Source organism: Psittacula echo (genome assembly GCF_963264785.1).
Source record: "Psittacula echo genome assembly, chromosome: 13".
NCBI lineage: Eukaryota > Metazoa > Chordata > Aves > Psittaciformes > Psittacidae > Psittacula > Psittacula echo.
This window is the reverse complement of record NC_137749.1, coordinates 2502216-2524680: the sequence shown is the minus strand read 5'-3', so window position 1 is coordinate 2524680 and position 22465 is coordinate 2502216. Positions and strand designations below refer to the sequence as shown.

The following is a 22465-nucleotide window of genomic DNA, read 5'->3' as shown; positions in this document are numbered from 1 at the left end:
GGAGGAGTCCAGCCGTACCATGACCACAATGAGTGTGTGACAGCAGAATTTTTCCGCAGGGCATCACTTCATGGGTAACTCTCTGCTCACTTACTGATACCTCTGCTCTGGAGCCAGGCTGAGAGAGCTGGGCTGGTTCAGCCTGGAAAAGAGAAGACTCCTTAAGGGGAGACCTCAGAGCAGCTCCAGTGCCTAAAGGGGCTGCAGGAAACCTGGAGAGGGGCTTTGGACAAGGGCCAAGGGGAATGGCTTTAACCTGCCCGAGGGGAGACTGAGATGAGCTCTTAGGCAGAAGCTCTTCCCTGTGAGGGTGCTGAGGCGCTGGCACAGGGTGCCCAGAGGAACTGTGGCTGCCCCATCCCTGGCAGTGTTCAAGGCCAGGTTGGACACAGGGGCTTGGAGCAAGCTGCTCCAGTGGAAGGGGTCCCTGCCCGTGGCAGGGGTTGGAACTGGAGGAGCTTTAAGGTCCCTTCAACCCAAACCATGCCATGATGCTATGAAATTACTGGAATTATTTTGAGCAGCTGAGAAACCTCATAGCCACTGGAAAAAAAAAAATAAATGCTTATTACGGATTTATCAGATATCCTGTTTAACGAGGCAAACGTTTTGCTTAACAGGAAGCATTGCTAATCCCTCGCTCTAGCTCTGCAACACTGTCACAGCGCCTTGCGCAAGGGGCTGCACGGGGCTGTCACTCCCCAGCCGGCTGCCCGGCGACGGAGCTCTGCTCCGGGCACCTCCGCGAAGGCTGAGGGCGGGCGGCCCTTCTCTCCCCATGCTCCCCTCCCGTTCCCGTTCCCGTTCCCGTTCCCGTCCCCTTCCCCCGGCCGCCCACAACGCCCCGCGCCCGCCCGCTCCGTCCCCGCCGTCCCCTCAGAGCACGGTCCCCACCCCCGCTAGGCCCCGCGCGCGCGGGCTGCCGGCGGCGGCGGCGCGGGGCGCGTGCGCAGTGCGCGGGCCCCCGGCGGGCGGGCGGAGCCGAGCCGCGCCGAGCGGAGCCGAACGGAGCGAGCATTGTGCGGGCGGGCGGACGGACCGACGGACGCCGCGAGTTCAGCGCCGGATTCCCCGCTGAGGCCGCCGCCGTCCCCTCAGCACCATGTCGGGTCGGTCGGTGCGGGCCGAGACCCGGAGCCGGGCGAAGGATGATATCAAACGGGTGATGGCGGCCATCGAGAAAGTGCGCAAATGGTGAGCGGGCCGCGCCGCGCCGGGATCCCGCGCTCGCCCTCCCGCACCCCTTCCCCGCGACCCCGCGCTGTCCCCTCACGGGGACGGAGCTCGCCGGGCGGCCGCGGGGGGCGGGGAGCCGGCGGCACCCAGAAGCCATTTCGCTCCGGCGAGTCACATGAAGGCGGCGGCGTGTGAGGACGAGAGGCGGCTCCATTGTGCGGCCGAGCTCCCTCCCCGCCGACCCCCGCTGCTCCCCGCCGGCCCCGGCCCGCCGTTCCGCCGCTCCCGGGACGGGCCGGGTGGTGACGGGGCGGGCGGCGGGTCGGGCCGGGCTGGGCTCCTCCCGCCGCCGTCCCCTACAAAGGGCCCCAAGGAGCGGGGCCTGGGGAGCTCCGCCGCGGGGTCTGTGTGGAAATAGTGCTCAAAGAAGTATCAAAACCCCCCAAACCCACGTTAAAAATACCCCTGTAAAGCTCCGAGAGTTTATTTCTGCATAATTCCCTATTTATTTATTTATTTCACCTTTCAAGTTCCCGAGCTTTGCACGTAAGCGCAGCAAACCCGAGCGGGATCGTGTCCCACAAAACGCTCCGGTGGCTGTAAATCCCGAGCGAGCATGTAATTGCCGCTGGAATTTGTTTTACATGATATAATTAAAGATTGTACCCCATGCGAAGCAGTTCTCTTTTGTTAGGCCTTAAACGTCTTTTGGCATTTTCCCGCTTTTGTCTTTTATTTTTAATCTGCTTTTGTTACTAAGATCGACATGAGGTGTTTGAACAATGCAGTAAAACAGACCCTGCGATGTTCCCCGCGGTCGATCCAGGGGTTTTGGATGGGATAAAGAGCAGTGCCAGTGTGACTCGAGAGCAGATCTCTTTCTTCCAGCAAGTTGACTGACTGTTCCGTAGCCTTTGTGCATGTATCTTGAAATACTTTCTTTAAACGTTTGAAATCCACGGGGAAATCCTTTGGGTTAATATTAATCTGCCTAACTGGTAAAATAAGGGGATGCTTTCATTGCAGTTCACCGATAACGCTTTGCTTTCAGTAAAAGAAGAGTGAAACGTAGACTGAAACGTGTTTGTTATTGGGGTGAAATGGGGTTGTTGTGTTTTAAATGGCCTTAAGCGCATGAATGGGCCCGTTGGTTCGAGCTGGACAAAGACTCGGGACGTGTGTCCAATAACGCAGGGCATGGGATGGGGATTTCAGAGAATCCAGCCATTGTGTGGGGAGCGAAGCAGCCCCAGCACCTCAGTTCGGTTGGTTTCAGGAACTCTCTTCTACTCGGGTGGTGTTTTGAAGTGCTGTTTGCTGACTGGCGGCAGCTTTGAAGGGTCAGAACAATGTGTAGTGATGTGACAGGACTTTTGTTCAAGCAGGAGCATTGTTGGATGTGTGGGACTGTTTTGTCTGTAGGTATTTCATTCATGAGTGCAGCGTGCTTCCTTTGAAACCTAGCTTGTGGGTTTCAGAGAGGAGTAGAAGCTTGGCCATTCAACAAAGTGTCTGATTTATTTCTTCTCTCTTGGCAAGGGCTCTCTGCCATCGTGTCAGTTGCTATGGCTTCCTCTGTAAAACAGAAATCTTATGGTATAAATAGTTTTGTACGTTTTTACCCTCAAGATAAACAACTTGCTTTAAAGGGTTCCTATAGAGCCCTGCAATGTTTCTTTTGATTATTGTCAGAAGTATTCCTGTGGCTTTTTGTCTGCGCATCTCACAAGCGTTAAACCATTTTCTTAAAGGAATCCTAATTTGAAGGTGAATCTTAGGATTCCCACACACACAGAGAGTCTAGTACATCAGGGAATTAGCAAGAGAGATTCTGTGTTTTGTGGTTTGAATGTTTTGGGAAGACTTGGCTTGTTCAATTGAACTTTACACACTAGCAATTCCTGCATCTTCAGAAGAGCCACATAGGCAATTTCCAAGTGTGCAGTTGTATTTGCATAATAGGAGCAATTTGTTGCCATCCACAGCTCTGCTGTGGAAATGCAGCCGCTGAAGATTAAAATACCTTGTATCCAGCATCTCCTAGAACAGAGTTGTTGGAGACTTGCGTGTTCGGAGTGCTGTGAGGATGAGTAGAGAGACAGGTTGTGCTGTAAACTCTCCCGAGCAGGCAGTCGATCTGCTATGTGCTGCCCAAAGCTTTATTGATCTGTGAAGGTGTTCAGCAGCTTTGCTGTGCAATATTACTGAATGCCTCTGCTGCCACATCCATGAACGTTCCTATTGGAAAGCAGTTTCCATCAGTGCGGGCTTTGTTCCTTAGAAAATTAGCGTTCATTCTTAGACAGCGAGCCCTTTGATGCAGGTGCCCTATCTCTGCGTGTGTTTGTAGAGCTCCCAACACTTCTGGTATTACTGGAACTTGGTAGTAAACAGTGGAGCTGTTAAGGTTTTTATCTTGAGATTAATGTAACCATATCTCTTTGTTTAAACCAGTCTCATGAATGAACATCTAGTTTAGAAAACATGTAGCACGTGTCTCACGGAGGACATGATTGCGTTGTATTTGTGTGGCTAAGGGCCGTGGCTAAGAGGGTAGTTCTCCTTGTTTTTAAACAGTACTTACAATTTTTCTTTCAGTCTATTTTGAGAAGTTGTTTGAGATGAATTTATCTCATTGAATTGTGAAAGGTACAGGATTGATTTTTGTTGTCAAAGACTGATGGCTATGTGTAGATTGTAAATGGGCTGGTTTAGAGAATGTACCAGGAAGGAGGACATCTCATTGTGTGGCATTGTGTTTGAATTGCAGTATCCATGCAGAAATCCTTTGACCTTCCTCTGACCTGACCTAGGGATAGTGACAGCACCTTGTGAAGCAGAGGTGAAGGTGGACAACTGGTGAAAGGACTTACAGAAAGTGCCAAGCATTTATTGTGGCAGGGAGTCAGCTGAAGAGCCAGACATGACTTGGGATGTAGCTTAAAACAAAGCCTGTTGTGTGCTAGTTAAGGAGCAAAGTCACCATGGGCAGTGTTACCTGGTAGCATGGGTTGGGATCGCTGGCTGCGGTTAGTTAGAGGAGGATTTCTAGACAATGCTGCCGTAGCTTTTCTGTTCACTGTCTCCATTCAGACTTGCTAAAATATTTGTGTGTGGTATGTAATGCTCTGAGGTTGAGCTTCTGCAGGTTTTGCTGCTCATGCTTCTTTCTTAAAATAGGTTTTCACTCTGGGAAGTAGTTATGACGTGGAGCTTCTTAACATGATGTCTTTGGGAAAAGACTGTTTGCTGCTACCAGATTGCCCCCCTGGTGTAGTCTTGCTGCACTGGCTGTGTTTGCCCTCCTACTAAGATTGTAGTTCAGGCGGTGGCAGCTGAAGTAAAAATACTCCGTGTATGTGCAAGTGCTGTAGTGGCCCCAAAACGCTGTTATCATCCTTGAATTGTGATACCTTTTTTTCTGGCTCATTATTTCTTTTTGAGCCAGGATGTGCTCTCTGACTTCAGTAGAAGTTGGGTGTGTGTTAGAGTTTTGTCATGCATAAGCCATGTTTCTCTCTACTGTAAGAAAAGGTGCTTGTTGCAATGTGGAACCTAGCAGAACTTGTTTAAAAACTCACTGGCCTGTGTAAGTGAAAGGGGTTCTCATAAGGCACCATATTTAAACTCAGAGAGAAGGTTCCGTAACCATTAGTCTTTGTTCATTCGTGCTACATGGTATTTTATTGTATTTGCAGGATGGTCAAGAAACACCATGTGTATTAGTCACCAGACAAACACGTACCTGGCAATAGGCGTGCTGTGAAGAGCAAGCCTACATTTCAAAGAAAAATCTTTTTTTGTGCATCTGACAGCACTTTTTGTGTCTAATAATGGCCTTTTCTTTTCCATTCCCCTTTCTCCTTTGCTTGATCCCACAGGGAGGTCATAATTCTGTGATTTTCACCAAACTCTGTTGCAATGCAAGTGAGTGTGATGTGATAAATTCAGCATTATGACGTCACTTCGTGATCATCAACAGAAGATGGGGTATGTGGGAGCAAATCCTTGTGTAAATCCAGATCACTGTGATAAAGGATAGTCATGGTAAAAGGCCAAACAGGTGTGAAAGCCTTTTCTTAGATGGTAGTATATTAGCAGTAAAGGCTTTCTGTTTCTGTGCCATCAAATGTTTCTAAGCACTCATTGCTGCTGCAGAAGCTGCCTTGACACTTTATGTATAAGTGTAATATACGCTGTTGTGTTTGCTCACTGGTATATTACTTTTATACATGGAATTTGATATTAATCTTTGGAGCTTTAGTGTTAATAAACATAAATATATTTAAGAGTCTTGGGCTATTTAGAATGGGAGATTGGGAATATATTTATGTAAGTTCTAGGATATTAGTATGCCTCAGGCATAAGCACTGAAGAAGTGTTGGTACTAATGCTTACCCTGTGTATCCTTGGCTGTCCTTTAAATGCTGTGCAGATACGGTTCAGAATTTAAAAATGCCTTAACACCATTTCAGATCAATGTAAGGGTTTGTGGCATTGATTAGTTTCTGAATTTACTATGACTAAAATAGTTAAGATCCTTTGCAGTGTGGAAGATTAAAAGAAAAAAATCCTATTGTATATATGTTAAGTGTTGCCATTTTCCAGTGTTGTTACTCCTGAGTCATTCATGGAGGAACAGGAGAGGTTTTGAAACGAGAGAAAAAAGTGGGGGTTTTTAAAGCTGAAGAGTTTTTCAGTTAGATGTGGCCAGGTAAAGTTGATAATTGCCACACTGTTGGCCTGATGAACTCTCAGACTGATGGGGTTCCATTAGCCACCTTTTCCAATCTACCAGTCAATATAAAGATCAACCTATACGACAGGGGACAGTGCAATAAAAAGTATTGCCTGGTGATTGCTTAACAAAGATGTAATGGAGTTACAAAGATGAAATTCTGGTCAGGGGCTTGGGATGAGTGGGTTCAACAGCGGGTCCATTTTATAGACAGGAAACCAGGTGGAGAAACTACTCAAGGTTTCATAAGAGTTGATTAATTCCTCATCCTACTGCAGCATTTGGGCAGTGAGAATATTTTGTAGTTTGTGCAGCATGCACCAAACCTCTGTTATGGGCAGTGGCAGTAAAGTTCTGACTAATGAAAAGGAAAGCCCCTGATCAGCAGGTTGGGGCGGTGTCTGTGCACATAAGATAAAAGTGAGTGTTCAGAGGAGTAGTGGTTTTGGGGGTTTGGGGTTTTTGTTTTGAAATGGAAAGGCAGTAAAAATGACAGATAATAATCAAAGCCTTATTTGCAATAAACGTCTTAAATCCTGAAGTTGTTTTACCCTGTTGATCTTCAATGTCTGAAAGTCATTATACATCTTTGTTAACAAATTTGTGTTTGTGCTGCCAATGATCTGATTAAGTTTTAGGGGAGGTTGTCTTCTTTTTTCTTACTAATACTTTTATGGTCTTAAACCTTCAATACTGTAAATGCTGACACATGTAAAATATATGAATAATAGCAATGTGATGGTGGGTTTTCTTTTTAGCCGTAAGTGTCTGCAGGACATGGATGTTGGTGTACTTCCATCACAAGATATCCTTATTCCCAATGTTGTCTGAATTACTGTGTATTGAATTCCGTAAAAAAAGTCCCTATAGCTGAGGATTATCAAAACTTAAAGTGGTACTTCAGAAGCTCAAAAGAATTAAAATGTCAGGGCTAACTTTAATACTAGAAGGAAAAAGTTACTAATATAGGTTTCCTCCTGTGTTCTACAGTCTGTCCAGTGAAGATGCTGTGTGAGGCTGCTTTGAGATGCTAACAGGTATCTTGAACTTTTGGTTTTCCAGTGCAGCATCTCTGAGTAATATTTTGCTGTAGGAAAAGACTAAAATCTTGATATTCTTTAAAAGCATTTATTCACCCCTCCCCACAACCAGAACAAAACCCCGGCTGGTTTTATTTCCATAATTTCAGAGGTTTTGCTAAGTAGAAATGAGTTTAGTTTGTCTTGTATCCTTAAAAATACATATAAATATATCATGATCATCTCTTCACAATTAAGTATGTTCCCATTACTGACATGCCCTCATCTCCACTGTCATTTTTAACACATCTAGCAGGAGAGCTCCAAATTAGTGTAAAATTGGGTTTTGTCACGCTTCAGCCAGCTAGTGTATCCAAATGGATGTATCTAAGCACACTGAGGAAAAGCTCTGCTCCAGGAAGAGCAGTGGGAAAGAAATGAATCTGAACTAATTTTGTACTTTAATTAAAATATCCTTGTGGACAGATCCAAAACTTATCAAACTGTTATATATAACATACTTTGTTTTAAAACAGGAAAGTGTCTCCTGGAAAGGGAAAACAAGTAAGATTTGCTTTAGTAGCTAAAACAAATAGTGAGGAGGATGTTTATGGCATTTGTCCAACGTGGCTACTTTTTATTCTGGAAGCCCTTTCTAAAACTGGAGCTATCACATACAGATATATTTGGAGTCACATCCAGCTTCTCCCATCCTGCAAAGAACGTTTTTTCTTCTTTAAGTCTATAACTGAATTCCAAATCTATTCCTTAAATGTGTTTTTTAAAAAGAACAACATTTGAGATCTCATGCCAAATTAATTTCAGATGTTCCTGAATATTTAATGGAATTGGTCTTTGTTGTTAACTTTTAATCGATCCATTTGCAGAGCTCTATTAGAAACCCAGGAACCAGCAGTGGTAATCTGTGACCTGAAAACTGATCACAGAAACTTGATGAAATTTCTCTGGCATTGTGGACTTTGTTTTGATATTCTGATGTAAAAAGCTCAAGGAATTCATCCCTGAACTAAGTGTTCAGCATCCTTTCCATCTCTGCACGCTGTGACCGTGTGCCCCCCTAACGCAGTAACACCCTCCAGCCAGATTTCCTCCACAATCTGTCAATGTCATGACTTCATGGCTGGCTGGCAGGGCTTAGCAGAGAGTGCCATGGGTTATGCTTTTCCCTCTCTGATAGCCTCAGCCTTTCCAAGAGAGCTGGGCTCTCCAGAGTCTGAATTCTGCATCACAGCACATATTGCTACCAATAATGCTGTTGGTTCCAAGGCTGGAATTTCAGAGCTGTCTGACAGGAGTGTTGAGTGAATGTTAAATTGCTAGCAGCAAATTTCTACCCAGAAATAAACCTCAGATGGTCAAAATGCTTTAGATTTCTAATACCATTGAACAGTTTCATGACAATCAAAACACACTGGTCTGTCTAAAACCTCTTCTGCTCTCTAGAAACTTCAGTGAAAACTGTAGGCATTAAATCTGCATTTTTAGCAGCTGTTCTTCCTAACTGTACCTTTAATCCAGCTCTTATTACTGCTACTGCAGTTACTCACTTAGTCCAGTAACAGCCCTGAGAAATCTGGAGGTTAGCAGTGCTTTAACAAGTTTGTGAAATGCAGAGAACAATTTGCACAATGCAGCTCTAAAGACGATGTAATAGAGATCATCCTCCTTAATAGCCTGCTTAAATCCTTGACAACTTACAGTAGTAGATCACTTTCTTCTGAATCCAAAGTTTAACTTCTCCTGCATTGTAATTTTGTAGGGAGAAGAAGTGGGTGACAGTTGGCGACACATCCCTAAGGATTTACAAATGGGTACCAGTAACAGAGCCTAAAGTCGATGATGTAAGTATCCTGCAGATGTCTTGCTTTTTTCAGGATGCAGACACTCATGTTTAGGGACAGTCAAAAGAAATAGGCTCGCTGTTCTTTGAGCCTTAAAGCTAAGTCTGGTGTGGGTCTTGCAAGTGTTTGAATAGAAGAGCTCTAGGGAAACGCTGCTCTCTGCAGATGATGGCTCAGTGGGTGGCAGTCTGCCTGCAGTCAGCTTGGATCAGGTCTCAGATAACTGTTAAACAGGCAGCTTGGAACTGATTTTTGAAACCTTTCTCTAACATAATAACTGGGAGGCAGGGAGGGGAGGCTGAGACAGAGATTACTTTTCTTTCTGGCTGATGCTTTAAAGGCAAGTAGCTGGTTTGGAACTGTGCAGAGAATGTTCCTCTGTGCATCACTGCTGTTTTGCTCAAAAATAGGTGCAAAGCACTGAAATAAAGGTAGGAAGAATCCGGTGGGACTGAGAGCGCTTTGTTATTAAGATGCCCAGCCCAAGCAATACAGCAGACATGATCCTATTTGTAACGTATGTTTTCTCTGGACATTTTGTCTATGCATCCTGTTTATGTTCTTAGTGTGCACTGTTCATGAGCCATGCTACAATCATGTAGCTTAAAAATAAGTGTAAAAATCAAAGTTGATAGGGCTTACGATTATATTTTTCCAAATGAATGTTGCTCTAATTTTCTAAATTGAAATATCATTATAGAGACAAAACTAACCCATGGTACCACAGGAAATTAATGGTACAATAGAAAATACATCCTAAGTTTGGTACTCCTTCCTTCGGCTGTCCTGTGCTTTTACTTTATTTGAAATAAGAGATAAGACCTATCCAGAAGAAAACTACTATGTTAAATGCGAAAAATGATGTTTTTTCCAGCCAAGACAATGATTTTGTCATACTCAAAGCACAAATTCAAGACCTACTTTTGATTAGCACTGTTTAAACAGAGTTTGTTTCTTTCTGTACCTTTGGTTGTACCAGAGATTTCAGTGACTGTCAGAGTTGCGGTAAAGCCTCTTGTGTTCTTCCAGTGCTCGAGCAGCATCTGTGTGAAGTAACCCCTTATGAACTGGGAAACCCTTCCTGGTTTCTTAAAGAAACTTGCTTGTTCTTTCTAGTTGTCAAATGCTTGGTCTTGATCTTATTATTTATAATACATAGGGAAAAAAAACTGTGCTAGGCATGTGAGAGAGATTTAGGATACTTAGGCTCACAGCTTCTGGTAATTGTTTTCCCATAGTTAAGGTACCCATCATGCAAATACTATGGAACTTTAAAATAAGGGTTCTAGTGAGTTTCTGGATGAATTTTCAAGGTGACTGGTACCTGAAGTCAGATTCTCTGTTAGGAGGAATGGGTTTATGTAACGGTCCCTATGTGCAGAGGTTAATTGTATGTTTTGAGCCATCATCTTTAGGTTTAGGCTCCAGATTTGCTGAAATTGGGACACTTGTTCAAGACCGGCTATTTTAGTGTCCTTCAGCCACGTTCTGTTCAGTACAAGTAGAGGCCATTAGGCAGCTGCAGTTGTAGCAGGCTTGATGTTGTAAGGCTTCTGACTTTTAGCTTTGGAAGTTCTCACAGTTAAAACAAGTGCATCTCTTTTGAAAAGTCAATACCACGTGGGAGTCATCTTGGTGGTTTAATTTTGCTATGGACATCCTTTTATATCTGATTTCATCCACCTGGGAGGAGCAGACGCTACTTGCTTTTTACTAGAATAGGAGAATGGGATTTTTTTATACTTCATGTTTCAAATGGAAGTTGTCTTTGCTTTTAGTGAACACAGATTACATTATTTCCCCCCTTCTACATGTTGTTTCTGAGACACTTTGACATTTCTTTGAACTAGAATTAGCTAGGCTCTTTCCTCCTCCTAGTTTAGCAAGGCTGTTGTAGAACCTCACACTTTGATGCCTAACCCTTTCTAAGAAAACTTTCCAGCTTAAATTGCTCACAGTCATTTTCAGTATTTCTCTTGTGGCAAAAGTGTCCTTTTCACCTTGGGAAACAAAGAAACAAAACCACTAAACCTCAGAGAGGTTATGTCCTTTCTGAACTTTCATTTTGCAAAGCTAAGGAAGTGCGTGTGCTTTCACGTCTGTTTCACATATTAGGGAATAAAATCTGTCTTCTCTGAAGTAAAAAGACAATTTAAAAATGAGCCTAATAATCTGTTTAAAATAGAGGGAAAAGCCCTTCCAGATAACACTTGTTGAATTTCTTCTGCACTCTTAGACAGTATTTGATTGCGGTTTAGTTCCCTCCTTGGAGGACCCTGTCTTTTCCCAGCGGATGGGTTGCCGAGCGTTCTTCCTGGAGTCAGGCTTTGAGCTGTGCTCTCAGCAGGCGGGCAGGGTCCTGCAGAAGCAGTCAGTGCAGCTGGCTCCTTCTGCTGTGAGACTGATTACATCACCTCTTCATTGGAAATGCTGCATCCCTCAGCAGAGGCAGATTTCCCACGTGATGGATGCCACTGTCTCCTCCTTTGTTTTAGTGCTTGCAGTCCATACTGTTGTTCAGTCATGAGTATGTTGTGATCTACTGTTTACGTAGAACTGTCTTGCTTACACACTTTGTTTTAGGCCAGTCTGATTTTTCTTAACCCATCTATTAGTTTTAATGAAGAAACAGCATTCGTTGTAGAGAAGGAAGAGGTCTCTGCAGTGTTGGTCATTGAGATACAGGTAAAAAGCTGTCTCTGTAGTGTTAGAATTCTACATCTGTTATCATTCCTGTTGTGCATGCACACATACTGTCTAGGTGTATTCTGCAAGCTTTCTGGTATGAAAAGGAGAGTGTATTGTGTTTTGTAGTGGTGTGTTGTTATGCATAAGCCATACAGTGAGCAGAGCTACAAGCTCAGAAAAAGGGTAGGCCTTGCCGCTGATCAGCAGTGTTCTTCCTTTCTGGTGGACCAGAGGTTCTCTTGACCTTGCTTTTGGAGCTCTTTTGCCTGAGTACAAAGTTATCAGCCAACACTTGCCAAGTTCTCCAGCTCAGTTGGAGCAAGCCATTTAATCATCGTGCCTCAGATCCTCTGTAGAATGAGGGGTATTATTGATAACTTTTGTACTTTCAACAAAAATTGTGCAGTTGTTTGAAGATAAAAGACTTAGAATCATTTAGGTTGGAAAAGACCTTTAAGATCATGTTTAAGTGCTAACTGTGACTATAATTTATACATAAAAAACTGTATATCTTAGTGTTTTGTATCATGAATTAGAAACCAGCCCTGCAGTTACTGGGACTAATACATTATTGATAATGTCAGTTATTATTACATTGGCTTTATTTCTTACTTGGAATTGTGAGATACTTGTAGAAGTAATGAGTGGAAAGGGTGTTCTGTTGCAACATGGATTTCTCTTCATGGCAATAGTCTAATTTGGTTGTGATGCCCTTTGTTTTTCAGAAAAACAAGAATAAGAAAAAAGGCAAAGATGAAAAGTGTGGCTCTGAAGTGACCACTCCGGAGAACAGCTCCTCCCCAGGGATGATGGACATGCATGGTGAGTGGGAGAAGGGCAGACCGTATTACATACACGGCTATGACAGTATAAGCCAAGAGTGTCAGATTCTCTGTTGCTCAGATGTATGGATGGCATGGTTGAGTCAGTGAAAACAGCATCAGATACTCATTTGGTACTTTGGAACTCTCTTCCTTGGGTATACTAACAGTTGTTTAAACACTATTTTTATTTGGGCTGTGTGTGGGGAAAGAAATTGTTAGTGGAGCTAAAAGCAGAGTATCTACCATTCAAAATACTACACTTGTGTGAAGTAGTAGCTCTTGAGTTTGCTGCTTGAAGAACCAAAAGACCCCCCAAAGCCTCAGTGGCACTTACTATAATTTGTGCAGGTTATGTAGGTGATTCAGGTCAAAAGAATTCTGCAAGAGCCAAGAAAGTGAGGTCTGGTTCTGAGGTGTCTTCCTCCTGCTTCAGCTTGAGGAGATCAGTGGGTTAAGAAAACACTGGGCTTTTTGCTTGATAGTCAGGCACTATTAGGTCAGCTTTTTAAAGTGTGAACTGTTGAGTGTTTACCTGGTGTTTAGGAGAGAGGAGCTTGCACAGCTCAGCTCTGTTTCAGTTTTTACCTTCTAGGTGTTTGGATAACAGTTCTGGCCGAGAGTGCTGTATTTGAGCTGATGAGAGGGGTTCACGTTTTAGTGGGTTGTAAATTTTTCATTTCACTTTTATTTGCATTTGTATTGCCCCCTGGTTGGTTTTTGCAGTGGTCACAGCAAGCGTGCTCTTGCAGCTAAAGAATTGAGCAGGATGTTCACAGATCTGGGTTAATTTTTTGTCTGTTTCAAACTTCATAGCTTTTGCCTTAGTCAGATCATTTAATTTTCTGAAGTCTTGTCTCTCCCATCCATGATGTGAATATACTGCTTGCTTTTTTATAATTCATCCTTTGTGGGTTTAAGCCACACTGTACAATTTCATTATAAACTGACACTGATCTGACTTCATGCTGCTCTGAAAAGAGATGCTCTCATCACGAGTTATGTGTTCCTGAAGTCATTTGGATGTAATGATAGTCTAGATGCAGAGGGAATGGGATCAACTTGCATGCTGGTGATTTAACTAATAATGTTTTGCTGGGTTAGTTTTCTTTGGGGAGCAGGAAATTCCCTCTTCGGTTATCCATGGTTGTTAATCTGTCTTAAAGATTGCAGGCAGTTGCACCCCACTGCTATCCATAAAATATTAGCTGAGATCTATAAACCACTGTCACCGCCTTTCTCAGGAAGAGGATGCAGGCAGAATATTTCCTGTTAACTACAGAGGCAGTCTGCTGCGGGAAGTTACTGTGATCCAAGATTTTGGAGGCTAGAGAATATTCTGGACAATTACCACTTGGAAACTATTGGTATTGGGACTGGGTGTTACCTTTTGACTTTGATGGGGTTTTGTTGGGTTTGGTTTTTTACCTTCAGGGGACAATTAGAAAACTGCTCATCTGAACTTTGCAGTGATGAGTGTTTGTAAACTGCAGCATGAACACTTCACTAGCCCTGTGTTATACGAGCTATAAAATGAGACTGTTGCGTCTCATGGTGTCTTTTACTCGTATTATGAAGTTTTGGGTTCTTTTGGACAAGATCTGAGTAAAACACTCTTGTTTTTAATGTATAAAATTAGTAAGAGCACTTTGAAGTTCTCTGATTTTTAATAACTGATGGAAAACTCCTGTCTTGAAGCATAAGATGCAAGAGCAAAGATAGTGGTAGTGTGGGAAGAAGTTAGATGTAGTGTTAGTCTAAATGCTTGGACTGCATCCCCAACAAGCTAAGACTGTATCCTGTGTTATCAGGGAATAAATATGGAAGAACTCAGAGGTGCTTTTTATCTTGTCAAATGAGACATTCTTGGTTTTAACTCATTTGTTAACAGATGACAACAGCAACCAGAGTTCAATAGCTGATGCTTCTCCAATAAAACAAGAAAACAGTAGTAATTCAAGTCCAGCCCCAGAACAGAACTTGGCAACACAAGCAGACGGCACTGAAGTCAAGTCTGACGAAACTCAGGCAGAAGCAAAGGAGCAGCCTGGTTCAGAAGGTAAGCTGAAAAGACCACCTTCAAAGCCAAACAACAACCATTATCCTTTAGTGTATCATTTATTTGCTTATCCATTTTAAGAACTGAATAATAACAATTTGAAAGATGGTTTCTCAATTCTCAGTGATGTAAAAATGAGTTTTAATCTCTCTGGTTTACTGGTGATGCTCTCATACAACTGGAAGGGTCAGATTGACATCAAGGTCTTTTCAAAGAGGAAACAAACAACATTGTTGTCTTAATCTCAGTCTTGAAAGAGGAAATACAATAATCTTTGAAATGGCTGCTCCTGTAATCACACAAATCTGAGGAACTCTTACCTCTGTAGATCTGTGAATGTTCATTATGTAGTGTGACAGTAAAATAGAGGTGAGATGCTTTGAAATGACTCTTTTAATTGTGTAAACTCGAATGTAATTGCTTTTAACCCTGCTAATTATTTATTCAAAAGTTAGCTCTGAATCATGTCCTAATTTTCTAAAAGCATTACAAGATTGTTCTGCTGTTTTGCACAGATTAAAAATACATGTGGGTTAAGAGATTGTTCTGAACCTCACTCTTCAAATGGTATTTTGAGTAATTGAAACGTGCTCTGTATTTATATTCTTGGGAAGATAACTTTCTTCATCCTATTATAACAGATAAAAGATGTCCTTAACATCATTCTAATGATTTGGTTGCAGAATTCTTCCCATAGCAAAGCAATTAAATGATGCCCTCCTGATTTAGTTCTTAGCTCAGTAGAGCCAGTAACCGATTTAAATGTAGAGCTTTTATCTTGGTGGTAGCAGGGGATGGGTTAAGTGTGTTCAGTGTTGTCATTGCTAATTGGGGTTAAAATCTGACAACTGGAGTTGCAATAAATCAAAACACCATATCCTGCAAATTAAACCTCACGGAGCAGATTTGGTCACGTAAACAGAAAGGATTTTCTCCTAGGTCTAATACTGCCTGAACGTGCCCGTGTGAAGTTGTTACATGGCACACGTGCTCCCCTGACTAAATTTAGGTTTGGGAAAATCACAGCGAGGTCTGGATTAGTTCCAGCGCCAGTTACTGTAGAATGAAAGGGAGAAGCAGTGGAAGAAAATCCTTGTTATTGAGGTGGGGTTTTTTCTACTGGTCATATGGCGTGTTTAAAAAAATACTAAATAATTACTTACCTACCAAAGTGTTACATCAATCAAACCCTTAGGATTGTGTAATTGTTCAACTGAATAGGGCTTATGATCTTGTACATCTGTCTCGTGTTACTACACTGAAATCAGGGAGGTCCCTTAAAGCTACGAGACTGTTTTGAGTGGTCAGAAATGCCTAATGTGGGCTTCTTAAAGAAAACAAGTGCATTCAGAACATTTTGATGTGTACACAAGTCATTGAAGGCATCAGAATCGCTCAGGGCTTGGCAGTTTAAAATCTGGATACCCCTGCCCAAAGGTCAGCAGTAGAGTGAGTGGTAGTTGTCTGTAGCAACTGAAAGAGAACAGGGCAGCTCTGAGCTGTCTGTTGTGGAAGTTGCTCTAGGTTTGTGTTTGTCACAAGCAGATGGGCCTGTCACAGGGTGCTCCTTAGCTCAAGTTGCAACGTGTGCTGAGATGTACACAGCAGAAATTGGAATTCCTTCTGACCCTTGGGTCTTGTTTCTTCATCAGTATGAACAGGCTTTTCTGGTGAGACATGGAAAGGAAGATGGTTCTGTCCGAGTTTGCTGAATGTGATCTTTGAGACTACTCATCTCTTTATCTTGAATTCAGTCAGAGGAACTCAAGGAAATGCTAATGATGCTTTTCATACAGTACATATCCATTGGTTGCTGGTTAATGCATCTTCATTAACCAGTGTTGTCCAAGTAAATTTGATCTTGCATTTCTCCTCATCTAGAATGAATTGATGTGTTTTTTGGGTTAGGGACTTCATGAAACTTGACTCCATGCCTACTTCTGAGTATTGAAGTCAAAAAGGATTTTTAAATGAGGTGAAGGAAGGAATGGGTTCAGTCCTTACAGTGTTCTTGGTGTGGGTACTGAAGGAAACGCAACTGACCTCTTACAGTCAAAGGGGTTTGGGTTTGGGTGGTGGTTTTGTTTGTTTGTCTCTGCTTCTGGACATGCAGTGTCAAAACTTCCCAGAATCTTTAACCTGTAGACATCCAAAGTGTCCCTGTGTCCTCTTCAAGTGAATGGGTGCTTCAACCTGAGTACTCTTTAAGTCTTGCTTTGAGAGAGAGGGTTTCAAACAAACAAAGGCCAAAGAAGTAAACAACAAATTAAAATCCCAACCAAACAACAAACAGGGAAATTGGAAGCAGGGAAGAGCTGTAACACGCTGGAAGACTCCACAAGCATGCACCTGAATTAAAACCTCTACAACCCTAGTGGTTAAGCTGGTTACATTCCTAAAGTTTATCTTAAAAGCAGTATCAAGAAGAAAGTGGATTGCAAATATGTGTCTGAATTTCCATTCAGGTAATTATTCTCTCTCCTTAGCGATGCAGTTTTGGATCCATTCGTTATCATTATTCAGCCCTTGTTGTCTCGGCCCTTCTGGTTTGAAGCAAGTTGCCATCAAGTGGGCAGCCCCTTTGCAAAGTTGATGTTGAAACTTGTTTGTGAATAGCATTGACATGATTCTGTGTTAGCGGGTGTGCAGGAGCTTAGCTCCCTCTAGGGACTGAGCCCAGCAGTTTTGTGTTGCCAACATCAATGTTTTACATGTGGGTGAAATGTATGGGTTTGGGGTGTTATAATTGAGGGGGCATCCTAAAAACTCCTGCCGAATGCTTTGATTTATTTGCTTAAAATCATTTCTTGTCATTTCAGATACCTCTGATGAACAGAATTCACAGTCTTCAATGGAAAATTCCATGAATAGTTCAGAGAAAGCAGAAATCCAGTCCTCTGGAGAAAATGATATAATTACAGAGGCATCTAAAAACTCTCAGGTAACTTTCAGCACAAAAGCCCCATTACTGGGAATTTGGAAAGGAGTATTTTTACTAAACAGCAAATGTAAGGAGGTCAGTTCTGTATTTAGACTTATGTCCAAAGGTGAGGAGTGGAGCCATGGGGTATTCAATGGCCATGTATCTGGTTTTGTGGCTCACTGGGTTGGCTTCTTGCATTTCACATGGTTTGAACAGTAAGACTGGATTGGTCTGGTTTACTTTTCACTTTCCTACACCAGGCTGTGTTACTTTTGTAAGGGAGTAATAAAACTTAATGGTAATAAATGGCTTGGACCTAACCTACTGGACAGTCCCTTCCAAGGGCCAGTCAGAAGTCAAATACCTTCTACAAAGGTAAAGGCATGTAGCAGTCAGGGAAGTTAATGTTGGTGGGTGAGATGTTTGGATGTTCACTCACTGCTCTACCGGAAAATTCTGGGTGGGTGGGAGGAAGGAATTACCCTGGAGTTGTCCTGCTCACACTGAGACCCTCAGGCAGAGCACTGCTCAGTCCATTGGTTTCCCTTGGGGACGGGTGGTTTGTTTCAGTGCACTCCTCACACCTTCCAAACCTTGCGTGTTCTGTCCTGTAAAGATTGTTTTGGCTGCAGCAGGAGAAAGTCCATGTGCGCTTGGTGCAGGTTGTGCTCGAGTATGGAGCTGAGGGAAGGCCGGGTATAACCATGCATCAAGGCTGTTGCTTGGAATATTCACTGTGGTTTTTAGCCCGGAACTAGAATTTTGCCCTTTGTCTGTAGACGACGAGAAGTGTAAAGATGTTTGAGGTAAGATGTAAATAGAGGAGTGGCTTCAGGAAGCAAATGCACTTGGTCATGTCATTTCTCGCATCCAGGGATGCTTTGTGCTTTACAAATGCCACACCAGGGATTTGTTCTTGCTTTTTGTTTGCTTTGTGGTGCCTGAAATTCAGTGCAATGATAACACGGTTGTTTTTCTTTTCCCCCTCCTTAAGGACTCTGAAGGAGTGCCACCTTCTAAAAAGATGAAAGTAGAGGCTTCCCAACAAAATGTTGAAGAGATTTAGACTATAGATTTTTCTGGTCAGTTTTTATGTAAGGTACATCAGTGGGCTTAATTCTAGAACAACCTTACTTAAGCATCTTCTCTTGGATGAGGACAGAACTCCTAACTTTTCAAGTTACCAAGCAAAAATCCAAGAAAGCCTAACAAAGGTTTAACTTCTCAGACACTGAAAACTTTCTTCCTGTGAAACAAACGTTGAGAACTTTTAAGTTACTGTCTCTGAAATGGTTGGAGTAAACAACTCAGGAGGGGTCTACGCACTGTTTCTAAAGTCAAAATTACAATTATGTTGCTGCTGTATTATTTTTTTTGTGTGTTTTTCATTTCTCTATTTAACAATGTAAGATATTTAAGGATGGTACAGGTCAGGTATTAGCTTTCATGTGAAGTTCATTGTTCTGGCGTGACGTCTGCTTTTGTTTTGTGCCTTGTGTTCTGAAAACAGTGCTAACTTTTAAAGAAGTTGTTTTGCAACTGTCTCCTTTGCAAAGTGGCCTATGTTTGTATCCTGCCATGGAGTAAGGCTTGTTTCTCTTTTCCTTTTCTGTTTGGGGTTTTTGTTTTGTTGTTAATTTTTAAATCCCTGGTGCTTCAATTTTTAATACAGGTCAGGAAGCCATTTTCACTCTTGGAGTCCAAGGAGAAAAAGGAGCTTGATATTTTATGTTAGCAGCTATAGTGGAGATCTTTTATGAATGCATGGCATTCGCAACTGTAAATTTGGTCTTCTAAGTACTTAACTTCATCAGAAGTTAACATGATCTGTTTACCATTTATAGTCCAGATCTGAATATATACTATAACACAGCAGTTAAAATACTTACGTATTAGGTCCAGATCTCTGTACTGGGTACAACTTGCTTTACAGAAAACTTCCACTATGTACATAAATAGGATCAAAGGGATTAATGCACAGTGAATTTATTTTCAATTGGTCTTTTTTGATATCATGTTTTCACTGAACTGGATTTCACTGTACTGTTTCTGTATAAGATGTTTACTTCTGTGTTCCAGGTTAATACTGTATTCGGGGGGTCCTTTTTCCTTTCAGCAAGTCTTGTAAATAAGCCTTGTTGTTTCCATAGTCCCCACATCACTGTTAGGTTCTTCCTGACATTGGAAAAGGTTCTTCCTTTTCCAATGATGCTGAAGTGTGCTAATGTGAAACACTATGGACAGGCACGAAGTATGTGCAGCTCCCTTCAAATTGGTGGCATGCAGAGGTGCAAAACCATCTGCATCAGGTCACAGGCGCCTGATCTTACAGTGGGCTTTGTGCTTCCAGGGTGAGCTTCCAGTTAGAAATACCCGGCGTTGGTGGGAACCGCTTATTTCTTCCTTCAGTGCACGCGCGTGCATGTACATACGGATGGGTGTACACACGTGTCGCTGCATCAGGCCCTGAGTCTGTCTTCACTTTGTGTGGGAGATGGAACTTGTCACTTAAAATACGATCTCACAGCTATGAAAACGGTTTATAGTTTGTAAGCTAAGAACTGTAAATACTTTTTTAAATGGGGAGGGGAAAACCAACATTGCTTCCAGTTGATACACTTTGAGCATTAGCTCTTCATTAAGCTTATTTAGTTCTGAGTTCTCCAATAGTGAAAATGGCTTGTACTTAGACTACTGTTGCGTTTGCAATTACCACTTTATTATGAGAAACAATAAGGGAATGGGGGGAGGGAATAGAAGGAGGGTGGAGTGGGGAGCCAATACTGACCTTCCATAGGATGTTTGTAGGATTGAACGCCAAATAACGTCTGACACTCAGTTCCAGAACTCTTCCTTTATGTTGAAATAAAACCTTTTTGATTTTAACTGAATAAAAATTGGATTGCAAATCATTCATGAAAACAGTGTGCTCCCTAATAAGTTTTTGGGATTTCTGGTCTGATCATGAAGTCCATTAACATTCTGAAAATAAGGAAATGAGGAGCCAAAAAAACCCCCCTATATTTGCACAATATATGCAATGAAACGGTAGAATTCTCTCTTGAATTGTGTGTATGCCTAAAATGTGGGTAACTGGTCAATGACGATTGATTTGTATGTATATTGCATTCAGATTTAAGTGATATTTTGTGAGAAGTTCTATTGATATATTAAATGGGCAAATCTAGAAAGATTCAAACGTAAGAATATTTTTGCTTTGCTAACTTTCTGTTGTTTTTAATGCTAAAACAAGACGAGTCTGATGCCACCTCTGACACTAGTCATGTTTACTAACCCCGGTCTTCAGGTGCATCGCAGCAAGTTTTTAACTTTAATTTTGTAGACGTTTCCAAGGGAGTAAATAGACTTTTCATTTAGAAACTAATTCCTGTACTTTAGGAAGAAATAAGATATATAAATAGCACTAAAAATACCTCAAAATTTTTCATTAGATAGAAGCATTTATTGGCATTATTGACATCAACAGGTTTAATTATCAATTTCCTTTTCTCTCCTGTGGCTTCTGCTCAGAACTGTTCGTTGTTCTGTGGCTTACAAGACAAGGCATCATAACCATATTTATTCCTAGAGGCTTTATTTCTGCTGTAGTAATGGTTTATTTACAGCTTATACAGAATACATTCAGAACTGTTCTTTTTTTTTCAACCAGAGATTCTAGTGACAACAGACAACCGAACAAGCAGATAGATTTGGGTTCCTTAGACCTGTTATTGTCAGTCTCTAAGGAAAGAGACTTTGACATTATCTGGTATGAAGAAATCCAAAATAGTGTCTAAGACTGTTATTAGTCTTTTTTTGAAGTGCCTGATAACATTTATGGGCCAACGGATGTGATTAAACACATTTTAATGCCAGAAAGTACAGATGGGACCAAACCAGAACATCAAATTCAAATCAACCTAAGGTTTGAAACCAGATTTAAATCCAGCTTCTTTTTGGTTTGGACCTATCTCTACCAGAAACTTGGTTTATGAACTCACTGTAAAAGGGTTTATTGAAAGCATTGAGACATGGAGCAGAAGGAGAGATGTAATTTTCTTCAAGATGACTGAAAGTTCTCATACAGCTGATGTTTTAGAAATAGTGCAAATATCAAGAAGTGCTTCCTTGCTACAATGCTGAATGTTGGAGCTTCAGTTACAAATAAAGACAAAAGAAAAAAAGAAAAAAAGAGGAAAACAAAAAAAGGAAATAAAAAATAAAAGACAAAAAAAGAAACTCGAAGCAAGTGAATTAGCTGAGTCTGTGGAACACGTGGGAAGGCCTTCCGAATAAGCGATTTACTCAGCCAAACATTTTATAGCAGAAAACTATTCCTTGGAATTTTTATGCTTGGGAAAGTAGTTGTTAAACATTCCAAAAAGTGCTGGCACTTAACAAAACAACAAAAAAAAAATCAACAAGGCAGTCTAAAATACTGGTTTTGGGTGGCTCTCTTCATACGTCAAACATTGTCATGTTTTGGAATGTTCTTTCTATCTAAGGGCCTGTTAGAAGGTGTAAAGAATTTTGTTTTCTTCAGTACCTAATCGTTTTCCATCTTATGATTTGTGTGTGTGTGTGTTGTACAGCAGTATAATTTTTCACTTATTTATTCCATCGGTAGTTATGGTTTGTACAATGTACAATGGTTTCATTTCAGAAATAAAATAAAAAAATCACAACATGAGCACTGTGTGAAGAATTTTTATCAAGAAACTGAAGCTCAGTTTGGGTTTTCTTTTTAAATTCACAATAAATGTCTGGTTTTCAAAATTGTATTTTTAAATGTGCATTCTATGGTGGGGTCTCATTTGGTAACAGGTGAAATGATTCATCTTTGAGTAGACCAAAGACCTGAGAGGGGTGGGGATAGTTTGTTGTAACAAATAAATATGGCCAATGTGATTACAGCAACCTGCAGGATAACTTGGTCATTTAAGGTGCTAATGTGTTGTGGTAACTGAAATTGGAGGGAGGAGAGCACAGTGTGGAAACATGCTTCACTTTGGAAGCATGCTCAAAGTCTGATGCTGGCAAAGGTAAAACTCCTGGAGAGTTTTGGAAAGATTCTTTATGTTCAAGAGAGATATAAATATCCAGCTTATTTTTAGTGTTTGATGTGCTCTGTCCCAAAGTAGCCTGTGGTTTCACAGACAGCTGAACTGGGCTGCTGGCT

The 22465-nt window shown here is 41.8% G+C and overlaps 1 protein-coding gene across 5 annotated transcripts; it reads left to right on the top strand.

Annotated features, from left to right (window-relative positions):
• Positions 1-987: 987 nt before the first annotated feature.
• On the top strand, positions 988-21944 carry BCL7A (BAF chromatin remodeling complex subunit BCL7A). 5 transcript variants are annotated; one of them, XM_080628860.1, is made up of 7 exons: positions 1058-1194; positions 5058-5103; positions 6905-6951; positions 8714-8795; positions 12209-12305; positions 14196-14363; positions 17183-21944. In XM_080628860.1, the coding sequence occupies exons 5-7, from the start codon at positions 12290-12292 to the stop codon at positions 17503-17505; spliced, it is 507 nt and encodes a 168-aa protein (XP_080484986.1). In that variant the 5' UTR covers positions 1058-1194; positions 5058-5103; positions 6905-6951; positions 8714-8795; positions 12209-12289; the 3' UTR covers positions 17506-21944. The 5 variants fall into 5 exon arrangements, with proteins under 5 accessions (XP_080484984.1, XP_080484982.1, XP_080484986.1 ...); XM_080628859.1 differs by having other exon boundaries at positions 5058-5166; XM_080628858.1 differs by lacking the exons at positions 5058-5103; positions 6905-6951 and having other exon boundaries at positions 988-1194; positions 17183-17304; positions 18281-21944.
• Positions 21945-22465: the final 521 nt, after the last annotated feature.

What these genes read in the sequence shown, in the direction of transcription:
- BCL7A (XM_080628856.1), top strand. Translation starts at nt 1,103, where the DNA reads ATGTCGGGTCGGTCGGTGCGGGCCGAGACCCGGAGCCGGGCGAAGGAT. An exon ending in ATCGAGAAAGTGCGCAAATG is followed by an intron (nt 1,195 to 8,713) that starts GTGAGCGGGCCG and finishes GTAATTTTGTAG; the next exon opens with GGAGAAGAAGTGGGTGACAG. An exon ending in CAGAGCCTAAAGTCGATGAT is followed by an intron (nt 8,796 to 12,208) that starts GTAAGTATCCTG and finishes TTTGTTTTTCAG; the next exon opens with AAAAACAAGAATAAGAAAAA.